General features: G+C 42.9%; 1 protein-coding gene across 1 annotated transcript in view; it reads left to right on the forward strand.

The window, feature by feature from the left end:
* The window catches only part of CPN1 (carboxypeptidase N subunit 1), a 79261-nt gene that overhangs the window by 25492 nt on the left and 27207 nt on the right, over positions 1-26562 (forward strand). Inside the window, exons 2-4 of the mRNA XM_029610062.1 lie at positions 2918-3114; positions 3609-3764; positions 16374-16547. Of these exons, the coding sequence (XP_029465922.1) occupies positions 2918-3114; positions 3609-3764; positions 16374-16547 (527 nt within the window). The remainder of the gene's footprint in view (positions 1-2917; positions 3115-3608; positions 3765-16373; positions 16548-26562) is intronic.

The following is a 26562-nucleotide window of genomic DNA, read 5'->3' on the forward strand; positions in this document are numbered from 1 at the left end:
TAGAACATTTTTTAATTATTGGATTTTTTGAAATATTGTATTTGTGTTTGGGAAATTTTGGATATTCATTAACTGGCTTGAAATATTTTTATGAATATGATTTTACTATTAAGTTTTATATTTCTTAATTTTATTATTTAACATTTTATAAAGAATGGTAATGTTTCTGTTTTTCCATTGTTGCTCTGCATATAGAGTCTGACTTGTTGTGGGTTCCAGTTCAGTTTTTCTTAGCACGTTTCTATTTATACTTTCTGGACTCTTTTTATTCTGTATTTGGTCAAGGTCTGCTATATGTAACGAGGTGAGCTATTTTGCTGGCATGTAGTTTCTGTGTAGGGATCTATAGCAGCCTAGCTTGTTCTGTTTTCCCAATAGGAGGTGTATTGGTGTTCTAGGGCCTGGTATAATATTTGCAGTCTTGCCTTTTCATGGATAAAGTTGCTACTGTTTGAATGCTGCAGTTAGGATTGTTTTGGTATGGGAGGTTTACTATATTGTAATGGTAATTATGTGTTATTCATGGCTTTCTGAGGTGCCATTATAAACTCCATAGGAGTTCCAAGTGACTTTTTTTGCAAAGTTTTCTGGCTGGCACCACAGAAGTGCATGTAAATATAATATAAATGTTGTAAGTGATATTTTGCCTCAGAAGACTGTACTTGTGAATGTTCTTTTTCATGCAAAATGTATTACAAGTGCATAATTAAATGTTGTGTGGCTATAGAGGGTGTGGGAGTATGTGTGTGTGGGAGGGTGTGTGCAAGGAGGAATGGATGGGTGTCAGTTTTTAAAAATATAGATTGCTGGAGGGAGCTGAGCTTTATTTGGTGGGCCTGGGACAGAGACTGAATGAATTGGCGGGGGGCAGCACAGTAATTGTTCACACAGGGCAGCAACAAAGCTAGCACCGGCCCTGTCCTCCAGCAATCTCAGACTTCACAGTCCAGCCTTACAAATCTTCCAGGCTTTAATGCAGATTCTCAACAAAATCTTCAACACAGACCTCTGAAAACCCTTGTTCAGGATTCCCCTTCAATCTCCTTCAAAACTCCTTCTGGGACTTGTGGGAAGCACTTTTCATATCAAACCAGAAACACGTCCTATTAAGGGTAAAGAACCTCCCACAGATCACTGCCTGACTCACATCTCTCTGAACTCTACATGACCCTTCTGCTGGAAAATTCTTTGAGTGGGACAAACTGAATACACTCTAGTGGCCTGCAAGAGACCACACAATGTAAATATCAGAATGACTTCTCTTTTTCTGCCATCCCCTACTGTAGTATAATATTATGTTACCCCATCACAGAAAAAAATTGTGCAAGCACAAACTTGTTCAAAATGTGCTTTGAGATGTTATCTAAAATTTAACAATTGGGACAAAGTTCTATGAAATTTGTTACAGAAAGATTTGCTTGCATGCTTTATTGCTTGAAATTATTTTTCCTTTATAGAAATTACAAGGAATTAATTTCTTGGACTAAAGATGCACTCATTCAATACTATGCACACTCACTTGTTTGGTCTTGGCATTTCTTGCTCCAAATTTTTCCTCTGAACTTATTCTGCACAGGTATCCCCCTACTACATGTCAAACAAAACACATCATACACAGCTATATTGTAGGTTTAAGGAAGGAGATTCCTTTTAAAAAAGAGGCAGTGTGGCCATAATAAAAAGGTGCATACTTTTTTTTATACCTATTAGTCTAGAAAGAAAGGAAATCTAGGATCCAAATTAAAAAAAAAAAAAAGCAGCAACAAAGCTAAGAAACTGACAATTTGATATTTTGAAGAATGTTGCCACTAATGCTGCTTAAAGCTTCCAGTTGACTTTTCAGTAAGTTTTTAGTGCAATTTTATTATCTGATATTGGGCTTGCTGATGTAGAGTCTAAAATGTGACATCCCAGTGAGAAAAACTGACAATGAACACCAATAACATCTGTAAAGGAAAATGTAAATTAATTTGTACTTTAAGACCAGATTTTAAAAGGCCCATGTGCATGTCTATATGTGCATGGTTCCTGGCGCATGTACATGGACGTGGCTATTCTATAACATGTGCGTGTCAGTGCGCACGTTATAAAATACAGTTCCCGAATGCACATGTGCGGGTGGGTGGTCTCCGTGCGCAGGGGTTAGGACTTTTTCAATTATGTGTGGCGACGCAATCAAGCTTCTTCCCAATTCCCACCCTGCCCAGGCCCCACACTCCCGGCCTGCCCCTTTCATCTGCCCCAGCACTTCAGCGCGTATTGGGGGTTTCGCGCATGGTTGGGCCCTTTACTAAACCGACGTGATATGTACCAGTACATGAACATCGGTATATAAAAGCTCTTAAATAAATAAATATATAATGTAATAAATATAAAAGCTCTTAAATATATAAATATATATATATTTATATAAAAGCTCTTAAATAAATAAATATATAATGTAACTGCCTTTTCAGCACCATTGTTATAGTTATGTTTACTATGCACCCCTGTTTTATGTGAACCAGCATGATGTGACTGCTGTCTCGAATGCCGGTATATAAAAATTTGAAATAAATAAATAAATAAAATAAATAAATAACCCCCACATTTTACACACGCAAGCCTTTTAAAATCTGACCTTTAACTTGCAAAAATGTCTTCATGTGCACACATTTAGTTACAACTGATAATCTCATCTCAAGACTGAAATTAAATGGTTGGATAAGGAAGATCATGACTGAAGTGCTTTGGCAGAGCTGTGTGGGGAAGCCCTCCAAGCCATCTTCCTGGGATACGTCTGGCTCTAGCTAGTCCTATCAGCTTGAGAAGTGCTAAAGCCTTGGCAGTTCATTACAATATCCTCTTTGGGCTGGTTTTAATCTTTCTTTCCTTTGGCATGAGAGAATTTAGCTGATATTTTTCTCTCTTTTCCCAGTGGAGCCTGAATTTAAGTATGTTGGCAATATGCATGGCAATGAGGTGCTAGGTAGAGAGCTCCTCATCCAGCTCTCTGAGTTCCTGTGTGAGCAGTATCGGCTGGGGAACGATCGGATCACCAGACTGATCCAGAATACACGGCTTCACATCCTACCTTCCATGAATCCAGATGGATATGAAGTAGCTGCAGCGCAGGTATCTGTATATCAAGACCCACAGTAAGATTGTCCTGAGAGATTAGGAGCTTTTTGCCTCATAGTACAATGAATTTTTCTTTTCTTTCGAATGCCTCCCTTGACACACTCCATCATGCACAGAAGCCTTTTGCTGTGTCTAATCTCCTGCATCCCAAGACTCCTACCCCCAGATGATACAGATATACTTGACTACCCTGGTTTCAGTGTCACAGTTCCTCGTACCTCAGTCTGCTATTCTAATCTGAGTCCTAATCCTGCATTTAGATATACAGGTTTCTTCCTTTTATTTATAACCTTTTCTCCTTCCCTTACCCGCTCCCCCCACTGCCTCCAATTCTTATATCTGTCCCTGGCTACATCTGCAATTTTAAAAGAAAATTAAACAATGACAGGAAACAAGTTTCCAAAATAAGATTATCTGAGACTGAACAAAATACCAGTGGTAACATAGCATCTCCATCGTATAGTTACAGCCCTATCCTCTACTGGCAGGGTCCAAATGGAAACGGATATCTCACCGGCAGGAACAACATTAATGAAGTGGATCTCAATCGGAATTTCCCAGATCTCAATGCGCAAATGTACTATTATGAAAAGAATCAGGGATCCAATCATCATATGCCTCTACCGGACAACTGGAAAAGCCAGGTAAGGAAGAGAAATGTATTTACTGCAGAATACTAGGAAACCCAATTTTTCCTGAAACACGAATATACATAAGGATTAGGGTGGCCAACTTTTCCATGGACCATAACTGGACACCCCACTAAACTTCATGCTTTGGGAGGTGAGGTGTGTGTGTGTGGGGGGGGGGGGGGGGGGGGGGGGGTTACAGACTACTGTCATTTGTTGATCCACTTCAAGCACCCCCCTCACTTTTATAAAATGTTATTTGAACTGTCTTCATAAAGACATCAAATGCAGCCTCTCTCATGCAGTTTAGCTCTCCAACACAACTAAAGCCTTTCTAATACACATCCACCTCCATATTTCCCCATAAACACAGAGCCTCCTCTCTCATACACACACACACACACACACACACACACTCTCAAACACTTAGCCTCCTCTCTGACAGGTGGTTCACTCTCCCTTTCCTTAAAAGCTTTCCAACCTTTCATCTCTTGTCTCCCTTGTGCCACCTGTCACTCAATATGCCCTCCCCCTCCTGTGCACTCCTCTCTTGTGCTGCCTACCGGTCTCTAGTCCTTTCTCTCCCTTCTTCTTCCCTCCTGTCTCCCTCTCCTCCCCAGTGCCTCCATCTTTCTCTATCTCCTTTCCTCCTGTGTCCCCCTGTCTCTTTTGTGCCTCTTCTGTCTCTCCCTTCCCCCCATGTTTGTCTCCTTCCCTCATGCTCCTGTTGTGGGTCTCCCCTTCCCTGTAACCTTCCTTCCAATCCCCCCCTGTCTTTTTCCTCCCTTGCTCCCCATGTGTCTATCTTTCTTTCCCTCCCCTTTTCTCTGTGTGCACTGTCTCTTCCCTTTCCTCACCCAGTGACTCTGATTGTCTCTTCCCCTCCTCTGTGCCTGTAACCCTTGGCTGGTTTGCCGCAGCCCTTTCTCTCTGGTCTTGGCCCAGCACTAAGTGAGGGAGGGTGAGGGACCCAGTGGGGGCTGTGCTGTGCCTCGGGAATTGAGAGAGGGAGTCTGCTGGACTCTCTTGCCTGGCAGAGCAGCCTAGCCTTTCCCTCCCTTCCTTCCCTTCCCCACCTCCCTACTTCAGCTGCTGCTCTCCCCAGGAAGCTTTTTTTCACCTGCAAGGTTCTGCCTTTCTGAAATGCCAGAAGGTAAGGCTTTGGTTTTTTTCTCCCCAACTTCTAGAACAGTGCAGGCTGCAAGAAGGGCTCAAACATGGAGAAAGTAGCAGCAAAAAGCCAAGAGCTTTTTTTGTTTAAATTAGGAGTGGAGGTTCCTTTCCTGGTTTAGGTTCTTTTGTTTCCCCCTCCCCCTCTTTTTTTTTTTTTACCTCCATTTTGTGTTTGCTTAATCCCTTTAAAGTTTCTTCAGTGCTTGTTCTTGTTAGGCTGCAAGACTAGGTTAATTTTAGAGTAGAAACATACTTTCTAGACTGAAAGAAAAAAAAGGAGGTGCAGGTAGAAGTGCCTTAACCCCCTTTGAAAAATAATGAAGGGGCAGCTGAAAACCCCATGCCCCAAAAAATAACACTATCACCAGTAACTAGAGGCTCTAGCAAGGGAACCCCTTCTCTCCACCCCTAAGCCTTACTGGCCTACTGAAAAATCTATTGAGTTGGAGTGGAGGGAAATCACCAAGATGGTCAAAGCCTTCCAACAGGGTGTAATACCACAGGTCCAAGCCTCCAAAGGAAGACCTAGCTCTCTTCCGACTTTCGCTAGTCTATTAGCAGAAAATAAAAGAAAGAAAAGGGGAGAATATCAGCACTAGAGTCCCACACACTCCAGGAAGGTGGAAAAGATGAAACTCCAGATGCCACAGGAAAGCTCATTATGGCTATGCCTGACTCCCAAGGCAAAGACATTCTTGCTAACCCTGGAACTTTAGGAGAAAACAACTCAGACCCCCTCAATAAGCAGGAAGAGGTAGAGGCAACCACATCTATCTATCTATCTATCTATTTATTTATTTATTTATTTATTTAACATTTTTATATACCGGAATTCATGTAAAATTTACATATCATCTCGGTTTACATTGTAACTCAGAGAACAGGCATGTAAGAATACAATTACATAGAACAGGGCATAAAACTTTGATTAGAATAGAAAGGGGAAAAACACATATTGTATTAAAGGGCGCATAGATTATATTATAAGGGTCATGAAAAGAAACAAGAAAGAGGAACCATGTTTAGTCTTACTGAAGGTTCTATGTACATACTGGAATTAAGAAAACTTTGAAGTGAGCTGCTGTAGAGAAGGGTTTGTTAAATTGTACAATTGGCATGAATGGAATATGCTGTAATTTGGCCTGTTGGTTAGTGTGGTGATTGTGGAGGTAGTCATAATTGGAAAGCTTGCTCAACTAGTTCATAGAATGGCGGCGTCCCACCTCCATAGCGCTGGAAAACATAATGGAGAATGAGGGGGTAGTTAAAATCAACAGCCCTGAAGAAATCCAGCAGCCTTTCCCTTCTTCAGAAGAGAAGGAGGGCCTCAGCTATTCAGAGATACGCTCGGAGGATATCGCAGATGACTTGCTGTAGAAGAGGACCTTTCTGATGACCAGTGGGCACCCTCGGAGGTCGATGAAACTTTGAATCTCGCCATGTGGTCTCAATCAACCCCCCCTTCCTCCAGAGGTCATAGAATTCCTCATTGAATCAAAAGAAGACACAGTGAGATCCCTGAGCAGAGAACAGCAAGGGGAACCCCAAGAAGAGGTTATTACTCTAGGAAATCCAGATTTACATAAAAAGAGAGACAAGGAAGGAAGAAGAGGAAGGAGGAGTGGTTCACCTATTACACAGCAGCTTAAAACCGAACCAGCAAGGCCCACTCGGATCCTTCTACTTCCAACCTACCCTCAGTTGAAGTGACAAAAATAAATTAATGCCATAACAGGTAAAATGGACCCCTTCAAAAGAAAGATAAAACCTCCTGGCATTGGGAACTTAAGGGATCCGCCCCAGGGCAAAAGTTTCCCCAAGGAATTTGTGAAGTTGTACCCAGAAAGTCCCCTTCATTTCGGATGCCTGGAATATCCTTGGTTCCTGATGAAGTTTTCACCTTTAGGGCAGACCCAAGAACAGCTGGCACCCACAGCGGGGACTTTGAAGGAAGGAGGAGGTTTCCAAATAACTCCAGAAAATATTAGAGAAAGGCCAAAGGAAACAACTGTCATTTTGAGCAAAAAGCACTGACTGATTGCACAAATAATTCATGAAACACAAAACATGGAGGAAACAAAACCTGAAACACACTCAATCCAAGTGTGCCTCAACAAAGGTAAATATGGCTACAATTCCATAAAGAAACACAAAGACCACAACACTGCAAGAAATATAAGACACCAGGATTTGAATAATAAGAACTCAAATAATATCATTCAAATTGAAAGAACCAATTGCACAAGTATGAATAAACTGTTATTGATTACATTATTACTAGTCAACGCTCAATCAGTATCTAAGAAATTTCCCATCATCACAGATCTAATCTATGACATCAAACCTAGTTTCATTGCAATCACAGAATCATGGCTAAAAAAATCAGATACGGTACTAAAAAACCAGATCGCACATAAAAATTATGACTTTTTTCAATTCCCAGAATAAATAAACAAGGTGGGGGTTTACTACTAATAATTGAAAAAAAATTTAAATGCAAACTGTTAACAACCACACCTCCAAAAATTACATGAAATTGTGATATTTGAAACAAACCAAATACAAATCTGTCTTATCTACTGCCCATCAAGTCTCCTCGAATTAAACATTTCTCCACTAATCGAATTCCTTACAATACACATAAATACATCTAAACCTACCATCATACTAGGTGATTTCAACCTGCACATGGACACACGACCATTATCAAATACATGCCAGACACTAAATGACATAATGAAGGCACTAGGTTTTAAACAAATTATATACAAACTTACACACAAGGCAGGACACTCACTAGACCTAATATGTATCTACAACAGCTACATTGAACACATTAACATGAATTGAACACAAATTCCTTGGTCAGATCATTTCCTTATCCAAACTACCATTAAAAATTTAGGACCACTAGAGATAAAAAAAAAAAAAGGAACCAATTTAATTTAAATACCGTCCTCCTTATAACATTGAAACCCTGAAAGACAAATTAGAAGAAACATTAACAAACTTTAACTATGATGACTGCCACACAGCAACAACCGCATGGGCTAATAAGACAAAAAGATTAGCAGATGAAATAAATCCCAACAAAAATATACACATCAAAGAACCCAAGCAAACAAATCCCTGGTACAACCAAAAAATAAAAGAGATTAAGCAAAATCTTAGGAAAAAAGAAAAAGAATGGAAAAAACATGAAACAGAAAACCTAGTTAAATACCGAAAACACCTGGCCTACTACAAGCAAAAAATCTTGGACGCAAAGAAACAATATTTCAACTCAAAAATAGAAAAATTCTCCAACTCAAAAACATTGTTCTCCATTTTTAATGACCTCACAAAAGATAAAACTAACTCTCCTCAGAACTTACCAGAGTACAAATGCAATGAAATAGCACAGTTCTTTAGTGACAAAAATATGAAATTAAGAGACAAAATCCCAAAGGCAAATAAACAAGAGATTAAAATGTGCTCAAGAGACGTTACACAATGGACCTCGTTCATTGAAACATCCTGTTCAGAAGTAGAAACCATGCTAAGAAAGCTAAACCCAGCACCCCATATAATTGACACAATACCGATCATGGACTTGAAAAAGCTAGCTGACATAACTGCCCCAGCACTAACAAAAATTATAAACTTATTGCTAAAGGAAGGCGCAATCCCTGAAAGGAGCCATAATTAAACCAATCATAAAGAAAAAAAACATGGATCCCCTAATCCTGAACAACTACAGACCAGTGAGGGAGTCAGTTGGACCGTTAGATGATTGAGGGGTTAAAGGGGCACTTAGAGAAGATAAGGTCATCGTGGAAAGATTAAATGATTTCTTTGCTTCAGTGTTTACTGAAGAGGATGTTAGGGAGGTACCCGTACTGGAGAAGGTTTTCATGGGCAATGATTCAGATGGACTGAATCAAATCACGGTGAACCTAGATGTGGTAGATCTGATTGACAAACTGAAGAGTAGTAAATCACCTGGACTGGATGGTATACACCCCAGAGTTCTGAAGGAACTAAAAAATGAAATTTCAGACCTATTAGTAAACATTTGTAACCTATCATTAAAATCATCCATCGTACCTGAAGACTGGAGGATAGCAAATGTAACCCCAATATTTAAAAAGGGCTCCAGGGGCGATCCGGGAAACTACAGACGGGTTAGCCTGACTTCAGTGCCAGGAAAAATAGTGGAAAGTGTTCTAAACATCAAAATCACAAAACACATAGAAAGACATGGTTTAATGGAACAAAGTCAGCATGGCTTTAGCCAAGGCAAGTCTTGCCTCACAAATCTGCTTCACTTTTTTGAAGGAGTTAATAAACATGTGGATAAAGGTGAACCAGTAGATGTAGTATACTTGGATTTTCAGAAGGCGTTTGACAAAGTTCCTCATGAGAGGCTTCTAGGAAAAGTAAAAAGTCATGGGATAGGTGGCGATGTCCTTTCGTGGATTGCAAACTGGCTAAAAGACAGGAAACAGAGAGTAGGATTAAATGGACAATTTTCTCAGTGGAAGGGAGTGGGCAGTGGGGTGTGTTGTGTAGCAGTCGGAACGGCCTCTAAGGGCCTTGCATTCTGTTACACTCTGGTGGTTTAGTGTGCCCTTGGGCCTCAGCCCAGGCCCAGACCTTCAGGGCCGAGCCGAGGGTTGACGGCGGGCTCCGTATGGCTAACGGGCTGACCCTCTGCCAGGCCTGCAAGCTCCCAAGGCCAACATCCAAGGATGTTGGAAGTTGAATGGTCCTCCGACCATTCCGAGCCCTTTCGGACCTGCTGCGGAACAGCATGGAGCAGCAGGCCTGGTCTGAGGTTGAGGGCAGACGGAGGCCTTGACACGAAGACAGGACTATGGTTGATGCGACGGCATCGCTGACAAAACACTTAGTTGATGTGACTGCATCCTTGACGAAGAAACTTGGTTGATGCGACGGCATCGCTGATGAAGACACTTGGTACTTGACAACAGCTGGGCGGAAGGACATTTGCACTGTCTCTCAGGGTGCCCTACTCAGGCCACCCGCGGGACTGAGTCGCGGACCACCCTGTCCCACTACGCACCCTACACAGCCCTTGAAGGCTGGTCATGGACCACGAGGAGAACGGGACAAGGGCAGGGAAAGTCCAGGCAAAGAGAAACTCCAATGACGAAGCCGGTGTCACCCGAAGCTCCCTCTATGGCTGGCGGGAACGGAGGCTCAAGAGCACCAGGGCAATCCCACCTGCAGGCCACCTCATTCCCGGGCACACATCATCCGAGAGAACAGGCCTACAGGGTCAAAAGGCACAGGAGCACCAGACGAAGATGCAGGGAAGAACATCCTGGAAGGCAGGCACATCAGGAGGTAGACTATCATGGCGAGACATCAAACATGGACCGGGACCTCAGGCAAAACACCAAGACAAGAAGACATGGAAGAAGGCAGACAAGACAAGGAGCTCCACAGAGAACAGAAGACCTTACAAGACTCTGGCAGGCAGGAGCCTCCAGAGGAGATGTCACTCAGATGCAAGGCAAGGAACAGACTGACGGAGCAGCCCTTTATAGGGCTAAAGCAGGAAGTCCCATTACAAGTGGGGCCAGCACACTTCCTGTGCCTGGCCCTTTAAATCAGGCAGAGAGGCACGCGCCGTTAAGAAGCAAGCAGGAGCAGGGAGCTGTGCAGAACCATGGACAGCGGCCTGCACCAACGTCTGTGCGCATAGATGCAAGCAGGGCCTGACGAGCAGGCCCTGACATCGACAGCGACTCCAGCCGCTGCGGGGAGCCCCAGGGGCGGCTCTAGCCGCTGGACCAGCCCGGGGATGCGGCCTTAGCGCTGCAAAGATGGACATGGCTTCGGGGGCAGTCCCGGCCCTACCGGGGGAGGCAGGCAGGCTGTGGCTCCGACCGCGGAGGAGATAAGGATCCAGGGCGGCCTCCGGGCCGCGTGGGGTAGGCAAGACCACGGCTCCAACCGCGTTGGAGGCCCGACGGTGGCGTCCTGCCGCGTCGGGTGAAGAAAGCCGGTGACATGGTGAGTGCCTGCTCGTGGGGAAGCCCACGGGCAGAGCAGTTCATAACAGAGTGCCTCAGGGATCTGTATTGGGACCCTTACTTTTCAATATATTTATAAATGATCTGGAAAGAAATACGACGAGTGAGATAATCAAATTTGCAGATGATACAAAATTGTTCAGAGTAGTTAAATCACAAGCAGATTGTGATAAATTGCAGGAAGACCTTGTGAGACTGGAAAATTGGGCATCAAAATGGCAGATGAAATTTAATGTGGACAAGTGCAAGGTGATGCATATAGGGAAAAATAACCCATGCTATAGTTACACAATGTTAGGTTCCATATTAGGTGCTACAACCCAAGAAAGAGATCTAGGCGTCATAGTGGATAACACATTGAAATCGTCGGTTCAGTGTGCTGCGGCAGTCAAAAAAGCAAACAGAATGTTGGGAATTATTAGAAAGGGAATGGTGAATAAAATGGAAAATGTCATAATGCCTCTGTATCACTCCATGGTAAGACCGCACCTTGAATTCTGTGTACAATTCCGGTCATCACATCTCAAAAAAGATATAATTGCAATGGAGAAGGTACAGAGAAGGACTACCAAAATGATAAGGGGAATGGAACAGCTCCCCAATGAGGAAAGACTAAAGAGGTTAGGACTTTTCAGCTTGGAGAAGAGATGGCTGAAGGGGGATATGATAGAGGTGTTTAAAATCATGAGAGGTCTAGAACGGGTAGATGTGAATAGGTTATTTACTCTTTCGGATAATAGACTAGGGGGCACTCCATGAAGTTAGCATGTGGCACATTTAAAACTAATCGGAGAAAGTTCTATTTTACTCAACGCACAATTAAACTCTGGAATTTGTTGCCAGAGGATGTGGTTAGTGCAGTTAGTATAGCTGTGTTTAAAAAAGGATTGGATAAGTTCCTGGAGGAGAAGTCCATTACCTGCTATTAATTAAGTTGACTTAGAAAATAGCCACTGCTATTACTAGCAACGGTAACATGGAATAGACTTAGTTTTTGGGTACTTGCCAGGTTCTTATGGCCTGGATTGGCCATTGTTGGAAACAGGATGCTGGGCTTGATGGACCCTTGGTCTGACCCAGTATGGCATGTTCTTATGTTGTTATGTACCGTTAATTGCCAAATTAATTAATTGAAAAAACGATACAAAAACAACTAGCAGAACATCTAGAAGACAACATCCTATACCCCGCACAACACGGCTTTCGTAATCATTATAGCACTGAAACCCTACTACTTTCACTGTCTGATAATATTCTAAGAGGCTTTGATAGTGGAAAACACTACATCCTTATGTTAGATCTCTCAGCAGCCTTCGACACAGTGAATCATGTAATACTAATAAAAAGACTAGAAGAAATAGGTTTACATGGCAACACATTAGCCTGGTTCAAATCATATCTAAGCAACAGATTCTTCCAGGTACAGATCAAACACACAATGTCAAAAAAAGTCAGGTTAGAAACAGGGGTACCTCAAGAATCGGCACTATCTACAACACTTTTCAATATCTACCTGTTACCTTTATGCCATCTACTTGCGGGCCTCGGGATCATACATTACATTTATGCGGATGACATACAACTAATTTTACCAATTGATGACACCATCAAAAAAACATTAAACCTAGCTAACATCTTCTTGGACATTATTAAGCAACTTTTAAATCAAATGGAACTAGTTATAAATATTGAAAAAACTGAATTCTTACACTTAGAACGGAAAAATTTAGAGCTAATACAAACCCCAATAATGCTTAAAAACAATCACAAAATTGAATTAGCAGATAAGGTTCGGAACCTTGGAGTAATAATTGGCCCAGAACTCAGCCTGAAACAACATGTATCACTAAAAGTAAAAGAAGTATATGCAAAGCTAATGGTGCTAAGGAAATTAAAACCTTTATTAACATGAGATAATTTTCGAACAGTACTGCAGGTTCTAATATTTGCAAATCGACTACTGCAACGCCCTATTTTTAGGACTACCATACACAACCATAAGACCACTCCAAATACTTCAAGAGTACTTACTGGTAAAAGGAAAGGAGATCACATTACCGAAACACTAGCCGAACTACATTGGCTACCCATAGAACAAAGTATACAATATAAAACACTGTGCACAATACATAAACTAATCCATGATGATAAAGCCGAGTGGCTTAACACAGCTCTGCGCGTACATGTGCCACATAGAAACCTAAGATCGGCTAACAAAGCACTACTAACTGTCCCCTCTGTCAAAACAGCAAGACTAACCCAGGTCAGAGAACGAGCATTGTCACTGGCCGGTTGCATACTATGGAACACAATGCCACTTGAGATAAGATTGCAGAGAAACTTCAAACTATTTAAAAGAAGCTTAAAAACCTGGCTACACAAACAAGCTTTTTGCAAAGAAAATGGAGATAAAGAAAGTAAATAAAAGCAGGCATGATAACATCAACACCAGCACCAAGTCTCTACTTGATTTTACTTTGAAGTTTCACTTTTAAAGTTGGATATAGAACAAGAATGAGCAACAGTAAATTATTAAGGAGACATGTTTCAAATGGACAAAACTCGAGATTTATCATCAAAATAGTCTTTTATATTGAAATCTTCTGTAACCGGATCCCTGAGGGCACTTTATATAATTGTATAATTTACGAAAATATACTACTCAGTAGTATTTTGTGCCTTACTGTAAACTGTTGTGATGGTACATAACTTAATGAAGGTATAGAAAAGATTTTAAATAAATAAATAAGAATAGAATCGAAACACAGGCCAAACAAAGAGTGATGTAGAAAAAAAAACCAGAAGAAAAGCAGGATAAACACACTTACTAATGATCTAGGACAGCCATTAGAGAAATCAGAGTTACAGTCCCTTGATGCACAGAGGAAAAACCTACCTGGCAGCGGGACCATAGTCTGGCGCCACATGCTATCCTGTCACTTGCTGCCAAGTTTCATAAGAACATAAGAAATTGCCATGCTGGTTCAAGCCCAGCATCCTGTCTCCAACAGAGGCCAAAACCTGGCCACAAGAACCTAGCAATTACCCAAACACTAAGAAGATCCCATGCTACTGATGCAATTAATAGCAGTGGCTATTCCCTAAGTCAACTTGATTAATAGCAGTTAATGGACTTCTCCTCCAAGAACTTATCCAAACCTTTTTTGAACCCAGCTACACTAACTGCACTAACCACATCCTCTGGCAACAAATTCCAAAGCTTAATTGTGCATACACATACATCAATATGCTTCCGCTGTAGCAAAATTGGTGAGCCCAGAAGATATTCTGGCAGCTATGAAAGCCCCGGACACTGCAGTGAAAAGAGCTAGGGCAGGGAAAATTCAAATCAGAGGTACAGTTCAACAACTTAAACCCCTGGAAGAGCCAGGGACAAGAGTAATACTGTCTAATGTACCACCCTATTTCCTAGATGAAATACTACAGCCACATTTAAAGATTCAAGGAGAGGAAGTCAGAAATCTCCATAATTTCTTTCAGGCATTGGGAGGCAGGTTTGAAGCATTTAAAATCATTGAATCGCCAAGATATTATCAAACTGCCTGGAGGAAGACAAGAGGAAAGGTGGTTTAGAGTTTCTTTTGCAGGCCACCCTTACAAGGTTTATTACACCATGGGTGAGGAGAGGAGTTATCTCTGCCATCAGATGGGGCACACCAAACGGTGGTGCCCAAAGATAAAATCACCTGCCCCACCTCCCCTTACCTCTCGGTCGAAGAAAGCTTTAACCCCACCACCTGTGACACCTCAGGTCATCTGAGTCTGGAAGATCCATGAACATTTGAGTTCCCCCAAGGTACTTCTAAGGAGAATAAAAAGAAAATGTAGGATCAGGCAAAGGACAAAAACCTCACAAAGTAACCTTTAATCCCAGCAAGACATTAAAAAAAAGTCAAGAGAAGAGAGAGCTACTCCACCTGAGGTTCCCCCTCCCCCAATCCTCCTTCCCAAAGAGTCAGTGAAACCTCATGAGGTTAAAAAAGTGATGAGAGGCACAACACGGAAAGTTACCCCTCGTGCTGCAAATTGCCAGAAGAAGCAACATCATTTCCCTCAGAGACTTTTAGAGTCAAAGGTACAGCCGCTCCCCCTGAAGGAAGCAGAAGATGGACCCATTCCTTTTTCTCAGAGTTGTCCCCTCACTTCTACTTGTAATCTTAGGCCCAGAGTAAAAAAGAAGGGGGATAAAGTGCAAGAAATAACGAGCTGGGCAGTGGTAAGTGCAGATTTTGAAGCCCTTGTCCAGGTGTCCGAACTTCTCCCTCCCCCTGTAAAGCACAGAAAATGGGAGGTAGGGGGTGAAGAATTATTGCAGGAGCTAGAGGCTCTCATGGTCTCAAGAGAAAATAACTTTAGACCCGGATTCTGCATAAAAGAATTAAAAACAAAGGCAATTTGATCTCTTGGCCTAAATAATACAGGAAATGCTCTATTAATTTAATGTCTTTTTCTCTCTTTAAGTAACAGGGAAAGATAGTATATTGAAGGGTTAAGACCTATAGAAGAATGTTTATGTTTTTCGAACAGAACTCCGATTTCTGTTTCCTTTAGGAAAGTACAGACTCGAACATTGCAGGGCATTAGTGCTTTTTGGCTTTGATTGTGTTTTTTTTATCCACTACTGTAAACCTCTCCCTTTTTTTTGTTGAACGGTGCTATGATGAGCTAAAGGACAATGACTAAACATCAGTGAGTCCTTTTTGCCTTATGCAATATATGTTGAGCAGCAGACTGACGACTGAATTCTCTGGTCTTTTTTCTTTCTTGTTTCGTTTTGGAAGGTAGATTTTGGGAACACATGTTTGTGGAACTTTTCTGTGTGTTAAAGAACACTGACTGAAAATCAAGTGTTTCCTTTTCTTCCTCTGTGCAGAGCGTGTTGATGAGTAGACTGACTCTACTGGATTCCTTGGTCGCCGCCTCTCTCTACCTTTCTACTTTCTTTGAAAAGTAGATTGGCTTTGATAATTCTAGGCGTTTTGTTTTATTGCTGAGTATGTTTTCTTCGTGTGTCCACAAGATGTGGAACACACGTTTGTAGGTTTCTTTTTCTGACCAGAGTGGGGCATGCCCTTGGCATTTACTGATAAAAAAAAAAAAATAGTGGGAACTGAGGGATGTGCTGTGCTCCACCTCCTCTCCCTATCCCATCCACTCACAATACAGGAAAGGAGGCAAGCGGACAAGCACACAGCTGAGCTCTTGGCTTTGTCTTTCCCTATAATCAGGAAGTTGTGGGAAAGGGAAGGAGGCTCTTGCAAAAATCGGATTTTCAGTGTCCGGTCAGTAGTACCATTGACAGCTCCCCCACTAACTTTCTGCTCTAAAGCTTTGTAGGATCATTCCCGATCTGCTCCATTTTCATGCTCAGCTGGTTGTTTCCTCACAGGTAGAAGTGGAAACGCTGGCTGTAATTCAGTGGATGACAAATTACAATTTTGTTCTCTCAGCGAACCTGCATGGAGGAGCTGTGGTGGCAAATTATCCATACGATAAAGCTCGGATGAGAAGTACCCGTCACACTGCTTATAGTGCCACGCCAGATGACGAGCTGTTTAAAAAGGTAAATGTGCTGAGAGGGGGAGGGGTTGGCGTTCTGCACATCTCAGAGGGAAGACAGATTGGGCCAGTGAAGTGTGGTCTTTCAGTTTCAGTTTGTCTTTTTTGGTTACCTGAAGTCTTTACTTCACACCCTCCACACTTGAACAGCTAGATCTTTGGGCTTGAGCTCTTCAATCACAAAGACATGATGAAAGGGCTGGATTATGACGGATTCACCTAGAATGAAAATATGGATTGACACTATGGTCTAAAACAAAAAGGGTTTTATTGACACTTTTCTGTAGTTCCATTCTGCAGGACTGTTTTCTTCCTTGCTGTGGAGCTGGCCCTATTTCAGACCTATATTCAGACTCCCTTCTGTAACATAACTGTGTAACCAAGTCTCTGGCTAAATACTTTCACAGTTTAGGCTCCCGAACTGAACCCTATCTCCTCCTGTCTCCTCTAGAAATTCCTTGAAGATTCGAGGGTTTCACAAGTAGACTCATGCCCTTGAGCTTCTCCTGAAGTCCAAAACCCTTTATCCATAAACAGGCTTATTTAAAGGAAGGCCCTTACTCTCATCTTTGTTTTTGAATGCATTCAGTAAGGATTCCCAGAAAAAACACCCTTACCCCTCTCCCAGTATCTGCTGTCCCTGTAAAGTCCAGACAGCTTTCAGAGTTCAGCTTATTGCTCTCCCCGGCTGCAAGCACCCCTCTGTAATTGATTCTGGTATCAGCACTTGGTCTGCATTAATCAACCCTGGCTGCTGTTTCAGTGTCCAGTACAGTTTGGGAAGCTCTTTATCTCCTTGCCGCTCGCCTCTGGGCTTCTTTAGCACAGCGCGCTGCTAATCACAACGTGTGTAATCCATTATGTGAATTCTTAGGTCACACATCATTTTCCAGCCTTTTGCAGGAATTTGCAGCCATCTCAAAGGCTGCAGTTAGCTCCCTTTTTCTGTTCTGAATCAGTTCCCCCCAGTCTTCAATTACACTCATGTGCCAGAAGTCTCTGCCCTCCCTCACCTGGGACTCCTCCCTCAGACCCTCTGTCACACATTATAGATGAGCCCTGCCCTCATTTTCCCTGACACCTCCCTTCTTCTTTTCCCAAGGACTATATACTCCATTACACACGTCTTGCTTTGGCAACAACTACTCATTCATACTCCTCTGCATACTTTAATGTGGCATAGGTGCTAATCCTAGACAGTAGACTCATCCCAAGCCTAGACCAGGCTTGGGATGAGTTTTCCTCAGCCACTTGATTCCGCCAGCCTGTCCATCACCACCCAGCTAGCACATCGACTTTCTGTGGTTAACAGGGTTGTTGTATCCATAGGACACTGTGATGAACACCTACACTAAGGACCTTCTTCAATAAAAAGTTTGTCCAATAGGCACAGAATAAGGGATATGTCTTTTTCAGATACAGCCTGATGTTCATGCCGCCATGGTATCACCCTGGAGCCAAATGTCAACAATTACAATGACTCCTTAATCAATCATACCCCTGACCTCCTGGCTGACTCTGCTTTGCCTGCCGTGTGCCTCCAACTTCCCCATGCCTACTTCCCCTTTGTGCCAGTTCCAATGTCTGCCTCTCTCTATCCTGTGTTTTTCCTTCATATGCCTCACCGTATTGGATTCTGAAATTTTCCAATGCATTATATTTCTACGTAAATGGGAACTATTGTAACCTTCAGCTTTTCACATGAGTGATGGAGCGTGTCAGAGAAAACACATTATGTCATTTGTGAAAAGCTGAAGGATACAACAGTTCACATTTAAAAATATAATACATTAGAACATTTCCGAAGAGAAAATAGCCGAAAAGACAGGGTGTAATCCGTATTTTCCTTTAAATAACAGCAAAGCTTTTTTTTCAGGGGGGTATATGCTGGTACTGAGTACTGACACATTTTTTTCCTCCACCTGCTTTATTTTCACTGTGGTCCAGCAAAAAAAAAAAATAAAAAAATGCAATCCGTATGCAAGTATTGGCCCCCTTTCTTTTTTTCTAGAGAGAAAGCACTGGATAAATAGTTTCTTACAATGGCCATTTACAAGGAATTGAATGTTGTACCATGTTTAAACCTGCTTGGTTTCTAACCAGGATGCCATAAACAGAATCTCACTCTTAGTACCAGAACACACATACTCTAATTAAGAAAATACACTTTGCATTCATAAAGACTTCCTATAGCAAGGCACCAGGACCGCACCGTTTATCTTGGTGCCCTATGTCCTATTGCTCTATACCAATCTGTTTATAATCATTGGTCTTAATAGTCCTTTTTTTTTCCAAGCCCCATAGATTTGTTTTGAAAAGAATTTTTTTTTAAATGCAAGTAAAAATTCCCAAATTGATATCTTGCAAAGTAAAATAGAAGACCAAATGCGAGGTCACGTGAGAGAGAGAACGCATTTCCCTCTGCAATGGGTTCCCACTCCAAAACTTGATAAAAAAAAAACCACAGTGAAAACTTGGGCAATTGTGATTATTGATGCTCATAAGGTACATAACATCAGGCTGGAGAGAAAGGAGCCGGTAACAGAGGATTTCGAGGAAGATATGATCTAAAATGTTCAGAGGAAAGAGAGAGAGAAGCTGAAAACTGGGCCGGGGAAAATGGTAGATGCGGCAAGCTCATCCTCTGCTTCGGATGCACCAGATATGCAGAAAACTGCAGCAGCAGTTGCAATTGTGTTGGCAGACAAATTTGAGAAAATATACACTAAATTTGATCTGGCTGATTCCACAAAGTGCTTATAAGCAGCAGAAAACCGGATGTTGGGCCTGGATGATTGTATTTGTGACTTGGAAAGGGAAGTGATGGCTCCGAAGGCTCTTACTAACAGGTATGAAGAGAAACTTGAGGACGGAAACAGGTCCAAGAGCGGGAACTTACGACTTGTCGGTCTCCAGGAGACAATTCCTGATAATGAGATAGCGCAAGTCCTGGAATCTTGGTTGCCACAAGCTGTTAAATTAAGCGATTGTCATGGGCCTCTGAAAATTGAGAGCACACACACACACATCGCCTGGGGAATGGGAAGGTTGCCAGAAACAAACCATGCCCGGTACTAGCAAAATTGCTCAACTCGGCCCATAAAACTAAGTTATTACAACTTTACCACAAAAAACAGCTCCTAACTTATGAAAGCACACAGACTTTAATTTTCCTGGACTACTAAGCAGCAGTTTTTGTGAAACATAAGGCCTTCTCACCAGTGTGCCCCAAAATGGCTGATTTAAAACTTGCGGTTCTATTTGCAATATCTGGCAAAATTAAAGGTATTTTATGGCAACCAGCTACGGCCTATGAATCCGTGGCAGAAGCACAGACATTCCTCACCACACTAAACTCCTGTGATGTCAGATCAGGCCCGATAGTTAAGGTACAGTAGCACTGACTGAGTTTGGCTAATGGCTGCTATTATTGAGTGCCTACTGCTAACACGAATTGTTGGATGTTCATCGTTGACTAAATGCAATTAATGTTAAGACTGTAAATCTGAGATCTCTATACCTTCACTCTGTCCTAATTTGGAAGGACCGATGCTAGGATTTACAGTGTTTATAGATGTTATCACAGATCGTATACCAACTCCAGTAGAGAAGATTCTATTTAGCTTATGATGAGGACTGAGTGAGAAGCAGCCTTTTTGAGATCCTATAAAAAAAAAAAAAATACTAATTTCGAGGCGGCTTATGCTACATGGAGTTGTTACATCAGAATTTTCAGTGCAGTCCACAGTCTATTAATTGTTTTGGGGTTCAAGTGTTTTCAGTGTTAAAGTGATTTAGGGATCAATTTGGAAGTGGGGCCCTCTACTTGTAATAAATGACCTCTGCTATGCTTAGAAAAGGGAGTATCTCTTCTGACAGATATGGGGGAGTGTTACATCACTTAGAACGTGTCAAGCATTAGTTTTGTAATTAAATGGTATAAAATCCTTCAGGTTTTGCAAAGAACGAAGGCAGACATTGTAATGCTACAAGAAAATCATTTAACAAAAGAAGAGTACCAAAAGCTCAGGAGGCAGAGGGTGGGAAAAATGTATTCTCCTCAATCAGGATCAAGAAAAGCGGGAGTAGTCATATTGGTAGGGAAAAGAGTGCCCTTTCAGGTAAATAAGATGCCAGAGGATCCTAAAGGTAGATACGGGATAGTGGAGGGATTGCTGTATAGACGCCCTGTCGTATTATGTAATCTGCATGCCCCAAATGTCTATGAGCATGCCTTTTTCACTAAAATATTTTGGATCTTGTCTGGATCTGCCCAGACAAACCTGCTAATAAGAGGGGGTTTCAATTGTTTACATGACCCTGGCCTAGATAAAATGACCCCTGAGATAGGGCAAAGACAAAAGAAATTACTAGGTGTCTCTTACTTATGCCAAAATTTAGATCTTGTAAATGTCTGGAGAGTGTTGCATCCTATGTCTCAAGAATACACTCATGTCTCAGAAGCACATAATACCTGTTCACGTTTAGACTACTTATTAGTTAGCAGTGCAGTCTTCTCTTAAGTGAATAGAATAGGGATGACTACTGCTGCTCTCTGACAATTCAGTGGTGTGGGTAGAGGAGGAAGGCTTTTGATCCCCTGATTTTCATAAAGCCTGGCATTTTCCCACATACTGTACCTATATAAAGACTTACAAATAAGTTTTAAAAGGTGCACATGTGCGCCCACTGGGCACGCGAGCAAAAATACGCTTGATTTTATATCATGCATGCAAGCACACACAAACCATTTAAAATATTCCTACTGCGCATATGTGTTGGATCCTTTATGTGCATACTCACAAGTGACTGACTGGCAGAAAGAGAGAGTATGACTCATTTAAAGGGCCAGTCTGACACACTATATATATATCCCACTGTAAGAGGGGCACTTTCAACTCAGGGTGGGGCGGTGTTACATTGATCTGCCTAAGGCATAAACATATTTAGACCCTTGTAATACACCCCCCCCCCCCCAAAAACCCACCCTGAGTTGAAAGTGCCCCTCTTACAGTGGGAGATATATAGCGTGTCAGATTGGCCCTTTATGAGTCACTCTCTCAATCTCTCTCATCCCTCTGGCCCAAATTCTCCTGACTTGCGCCCATTAGGACCAGTAGTAAAGTTACCAATGTAACTTGGCTCACATTGCCATGGTCAGCTTTGCAAAATTCAGGTGTTACATGCATCCATCTTGGCCTCACCCCAGAATGCCCCTTTTCTCCCTTCTTATTCTTGATGTGCACACAGGTATGTATGTGCATACTTCCCAGCTTTTTAAAATTCACGTTGCTTGTACGTGGTCCACATATGCATTGAGCAACACTTTTAAAATCTACCCACTGGATTTCAGGGAATACTTTAGTGTTGAAGCATTTGTGGAGACAAATAGGGCCCACAAGGAGAACCCAGTTCTTTTTTTGGGAGACAGCTAAGGTAGTTATAAAAGAAGATGATATTTCCTTTGTAGCGTCTATACAAAATGCCATTAATAGGGATATTTTAAATTTGGAGCGCCGTTTGCAGGCAGCAAAGAGGACTCGGGAACAGAATCCTTGTACCGACAATAAAGCAAGATTTTTAGAGGCACAAATTGCTCTTAACACCTTACTTCAGGGGTGGTGAACTCCAGTCCTCGAGGGTCACAAACAGGCCAGGTTTTCAGGATAACCACAATGAATATGCATAAGATAGTTTTGCACACATTGGAGGCAGTGCATGCAGATCTATCTCATGCATATTCACTGTGGATATCCTGAAAACCTGGCCTGTTTGTGGCCCTCAAGGACCGGAGTTTGCCACCTGTACCTTACTTCAACAGAGAGCTAAAAAGGGCTTGAATTATCAATATATATATTTTAATTATAGTAACAAAGCAGGGAAATTAGTGAATTTAAGTAATAGATGGGGTGAGCCCCGATTTATAATGGCCATGAGAATGACCTCAGACCAATTGGTGCATAACAAAGAACTGTGTAAAGTCTTTAAGAATTTTTATAGCCAAATATACTCAGCGCAACTGCCTGATCGTCTCAAAGTACATGAATATTTGGCATCAATAGGTTTATCTAAATTGACAGAAGATCAGGTATCTAAATTGAATCTTCCTATTTAAGCACAGGAAATCCAGACATGTATCCAGGAAGCACAACTCATGAAATCCTCTGCCCAGACGGCTTCCCGGCAGAATTTTATAAGCTACTGATGAACCAACTCCTCCTTCCTTCAAGTAGTATAGCAGAACTTCTTATCACAGCTGAACCACCATCTATTTTTCTAATAAGGCTCATATTACAGTACTTTTAGAACCAGGGGAGAAAAAAAAAAAGAGTGCCCATAGTTTTACAGACCTATTTCCCTTTTGAATTTTGATCTCAAGCTTATAGCCAAAATTATGGCAAACAGATTAGCACGATACCTTTCAATTTTATGGTTAAACAATTTTTTATTGAGCAAATATAAACAAAAACAGACCTAACAGCCAAGGAGGTGTGTTCTGTAAGCCTTCCTTGATCTTAAACTTATACAACATATTCACAGTGACCCCCCTGCTGACTAAGTATACTTGCCCACCTGCCCTCCCCCCACCCTCCCTAGATCTCTCCTCAAGAACTCATAGGAACGGGGATCCCGATTCAAAGTGACAACAAGGAGGAGGGGCGTCTTTAGCGGTTCTGTCTCTCTAATCATTTAGGATAGAACTTCGCACTTTGGGGCAGATTTTAAAAAAGTACTCGGGCGCGTACTTTTGTTCACACAACCGGCGCAAACAAAAGGATGCCGGATTTTAAAAGATGCGCGCATATCTTTTAAAATCCGGGGTCGGCGCATGCAAGGCTGCGCAAAATCGGCAGCCTGCGTGTGCTGAGCCTTGCAGCCTGCCTCCGTTCCCTCCGAGGCCGCTCCGAAATCGGAGTGGCCTCTGAGGGAACTTTTTCTTTTGTCCCCCCCACCTTTCCCTCCTTTCCCCTATCTAACCCACCCCCCAGCCCTAACTAAATCCCCCTCCCCTACCTTATTTCCTTGAGTTACGCCTGCCTCTGGCAGGCGTAACTTGCGTGCATCACCAGCTCCCTGCCCTGGCACTGGCCGTTGTGCCGGAGCACTCGGCCCCGTCCCCGGACCGCCATCACGCCTCTGGACACGCCCTGAATGCTGCCCCGCCCCCGACACGCCCCCCCAAGCAAAGCCCCAGGACTTATGCGCGTCCCGGGGCTTTGCGCGCGCCGGCAACCTATGCAAAATAGGCACGCCGGAGCGCAGGGCTTTTAAAATCTACCCCTTTGTGGGGTAGAGACTCCAGGTAATCATTCCATACTTTCAAAAAAACGACAGCGATGCAGGGGTGATGTTTTAGATGCTAAATTCTCCAGCTGTAGAAGCTTATAAAAAGCATTCCTCCACATCCAATATGATGACGTAACTGCAGTCTTCCAGTGTAGCAGGAGCAGTTTCTTACCCATATAACAAGCCTTCTGCAACAACAGGCGGGATTCTGCCTTCCGTACTACTGAGGAAGAGGGTAGGCAACCAAATAGTATGGCTAGAGGTGAGAGGGGAACAGAGACACCCAACAACAGTTCCAAATACCTTACAATTGAACCCCAGAATATCCGAACCCTGGTACAGTTCCAAAATGAGTGGGATAAGGTACAGGGCTCCATAGAGCATTTTGCACATTGGCTGGTCTCCCGTAGCTACTGGATACCCATGCTATCCGCTGAAAACCAGTCTGAATCACCCTGGAAGGGACCTGAAAAACTCTGTTCCTGCTAGGAGCTGCCCCCACCTGTTCTTGGAGAAGGGTAGCCAGGCACTCCGCTAAAGTTTTTGCTAAAAGTTTTTGGTCCACATTCAAAAGTGAGATGGGCCTGTAGAATGCCGGGGAAAGGGGGTCCCCGCTGGGTTTGGATATCAGCGTAATATGTGCCGCATTAGTGTGTTCCGGATAGAACCCCCGTTCAATTAATGCATTAAAGGTCAGAGAGAGCAGGTCACCCAATTCGCCAGACAGAGTTTTGTAAAATTTGGCCGTGTAATCATCTGGGCCAGGGGCTTTTAGTCACAGAGCTAGACATATGGCCCGAGCAACTTCTAAAGCCGTAACAGGGCCATTGAGGCAAGTATTCTGGTCAGTGGTTAAGTGTGAAAAGGATAAGGAGGCCAAAAAATGGGTTATCACATCGGTGCGTTCACCCTCCGCGGAGTATAGCTCTTCATAAAACTTCCGAAATGTAGCCATAATTCCCGGGGTATCAGTCAGAATTTGCCCCTTATTATTACGTTATCTGTTTGGCTGGGTAGAAGGCCTGGATTAAGTTGGCCATCATTTTCCCCGCCTTGTTGCCATGTTGATAAAGACGAAATTGGTAATATTGTATACTTTTTTTCCCCTTTGATGTAGTAAGGTGTTTAACGCGGATTGAGCAGTCCATAATGCCATCCGGTTAACCGCTGTGGGGGTTCTGAGATAAGTCCATTTTGCCTTCTGAAAGGACTCCATCAGGGAGAGCAGGCACTTGTCCATCATTTTCCTATGATACGCCAAGTAAGATATGATATCACCTCTGAGTACAGCTTTTGCCGTGTACCAATACAGAATGAGATCTCCCACATGCTCTTTATTGGACTAAGAATAGGCTAACCATTTTGCTCGTAAGAAGTCTTGGAAATGTACATCCTCTGCCAGAAAGTAGGGATAGCACCAGATTCTATGCAGTGTAGGCATCGCCGGCCTCTTAAGATCCAGCCATATAGGGGCATGGTCTGAGATGCTAATTTCAGCTATGCCAGCGTCTCCCGCCTGAGAAAAAGCATTTGCGCTCAGGAACAGGTATTCAAGCCTGGAATGGGAAGCATGTGCCCTAGACATATGGGTGAAATCCCCCTCTGTGGGATGCAGAGTACGCCACACGTCTACCAAATGTAATGAGTGCTCAAGCAGCGTAATACCCTTACTGGGTTGCCGAGTCCCGGCCGCCCTACTAGAGGAGTCTACCACTGGATCTCAGACTGCGTTGAAGTCACCCCCTACAATCAATGTACGGTCCATGTGGGGTAGCAACTTGCCATAGATTTCCCGAAAAAAGGATGGCGTGTACGTGTTAGGAGCATAAATGTTACAAAGGACCATTGACTTGTGATCCAATTCTGCTAGAAGGATAATATAGCGCCCGTGCGGGTCTTTCAATTCTTGTTGGATGGTAAGGGGCATCCTCTTATGGATGAGTATGGCGACCCCTGCTGACCGCATGGAGGCAGTAGCATAGTGTACAGTACCCACCCAACCTTGGCGCAGTTTTCTATGTTCCTGATCTGAGAGATGCGTCTCTTATCTGTTGCTTTCCTCCGCAAAGCGGCAAAAATCTTAGTGCGCTTAATAGGAGAGTGTATGCCCCCCACATTCCATGACACTATCCTAGTTGTCAATACCATTCCCACCAAGTGCCATAGATTAGATAGAGAGTCACCACATTCTTCACAGTGTTACAAAGGACCATTGACTTGTGATCCAATTCTGCTAGAAGGATAATATAGCGCCCGTGCGGGTCTTTCAATTCTTGTTGGATGGTAAGGGGCATCCTCTTATGGATGAGTATGGCGACCCCTGCTGACCGCATGGAGGCAGTAGCATAGTGTACAGTACCCACCCAACCTTGGCGCAGTTTTCTATGTTCCTGATCTGAGAGATGCATCTCTTGTAGGAAAGCAACATCTGTTGCTTTCCTCCGCAAAGCGGCAAAAATCTTAGTGCGCTTAATAGGAGAGTGTATGCCCCCCACATTCCATGACATTATCCTAGTTGTCAATACCATTCCCACCAAGTGCCATAGATTAGATAGAGAGTCACCACATTCTTCACAGTGAGGCAGTGCCCTCCCAGCTGGAACACCCCTCACAAACCATCCACCCCATCTCAGAGTTACCTGCAGAATGACACCATAGTAGGTCCCCAGTACAAAAATCAGTATCCACCAAGAGATCCCCCAAATCCAACCATTACCCCCACCTCCCCTCAT

Source organism: Rhinatrema bivittatum, chromosome 7 (genome assembly GCF_901001135.1).
Source record: "Rhinatrema bivittatum chromosome 7, aRhiBiv1.1, whole genome shotgun sequence".
Taxonomy (NCBI): domain Eukaryota; kingdom Metazoa; phylum Chordata; class Amphibia; order Gymnophiona; family Rhinatrematidae; genus Rhinatrema; species Rhinatrema bivittatum.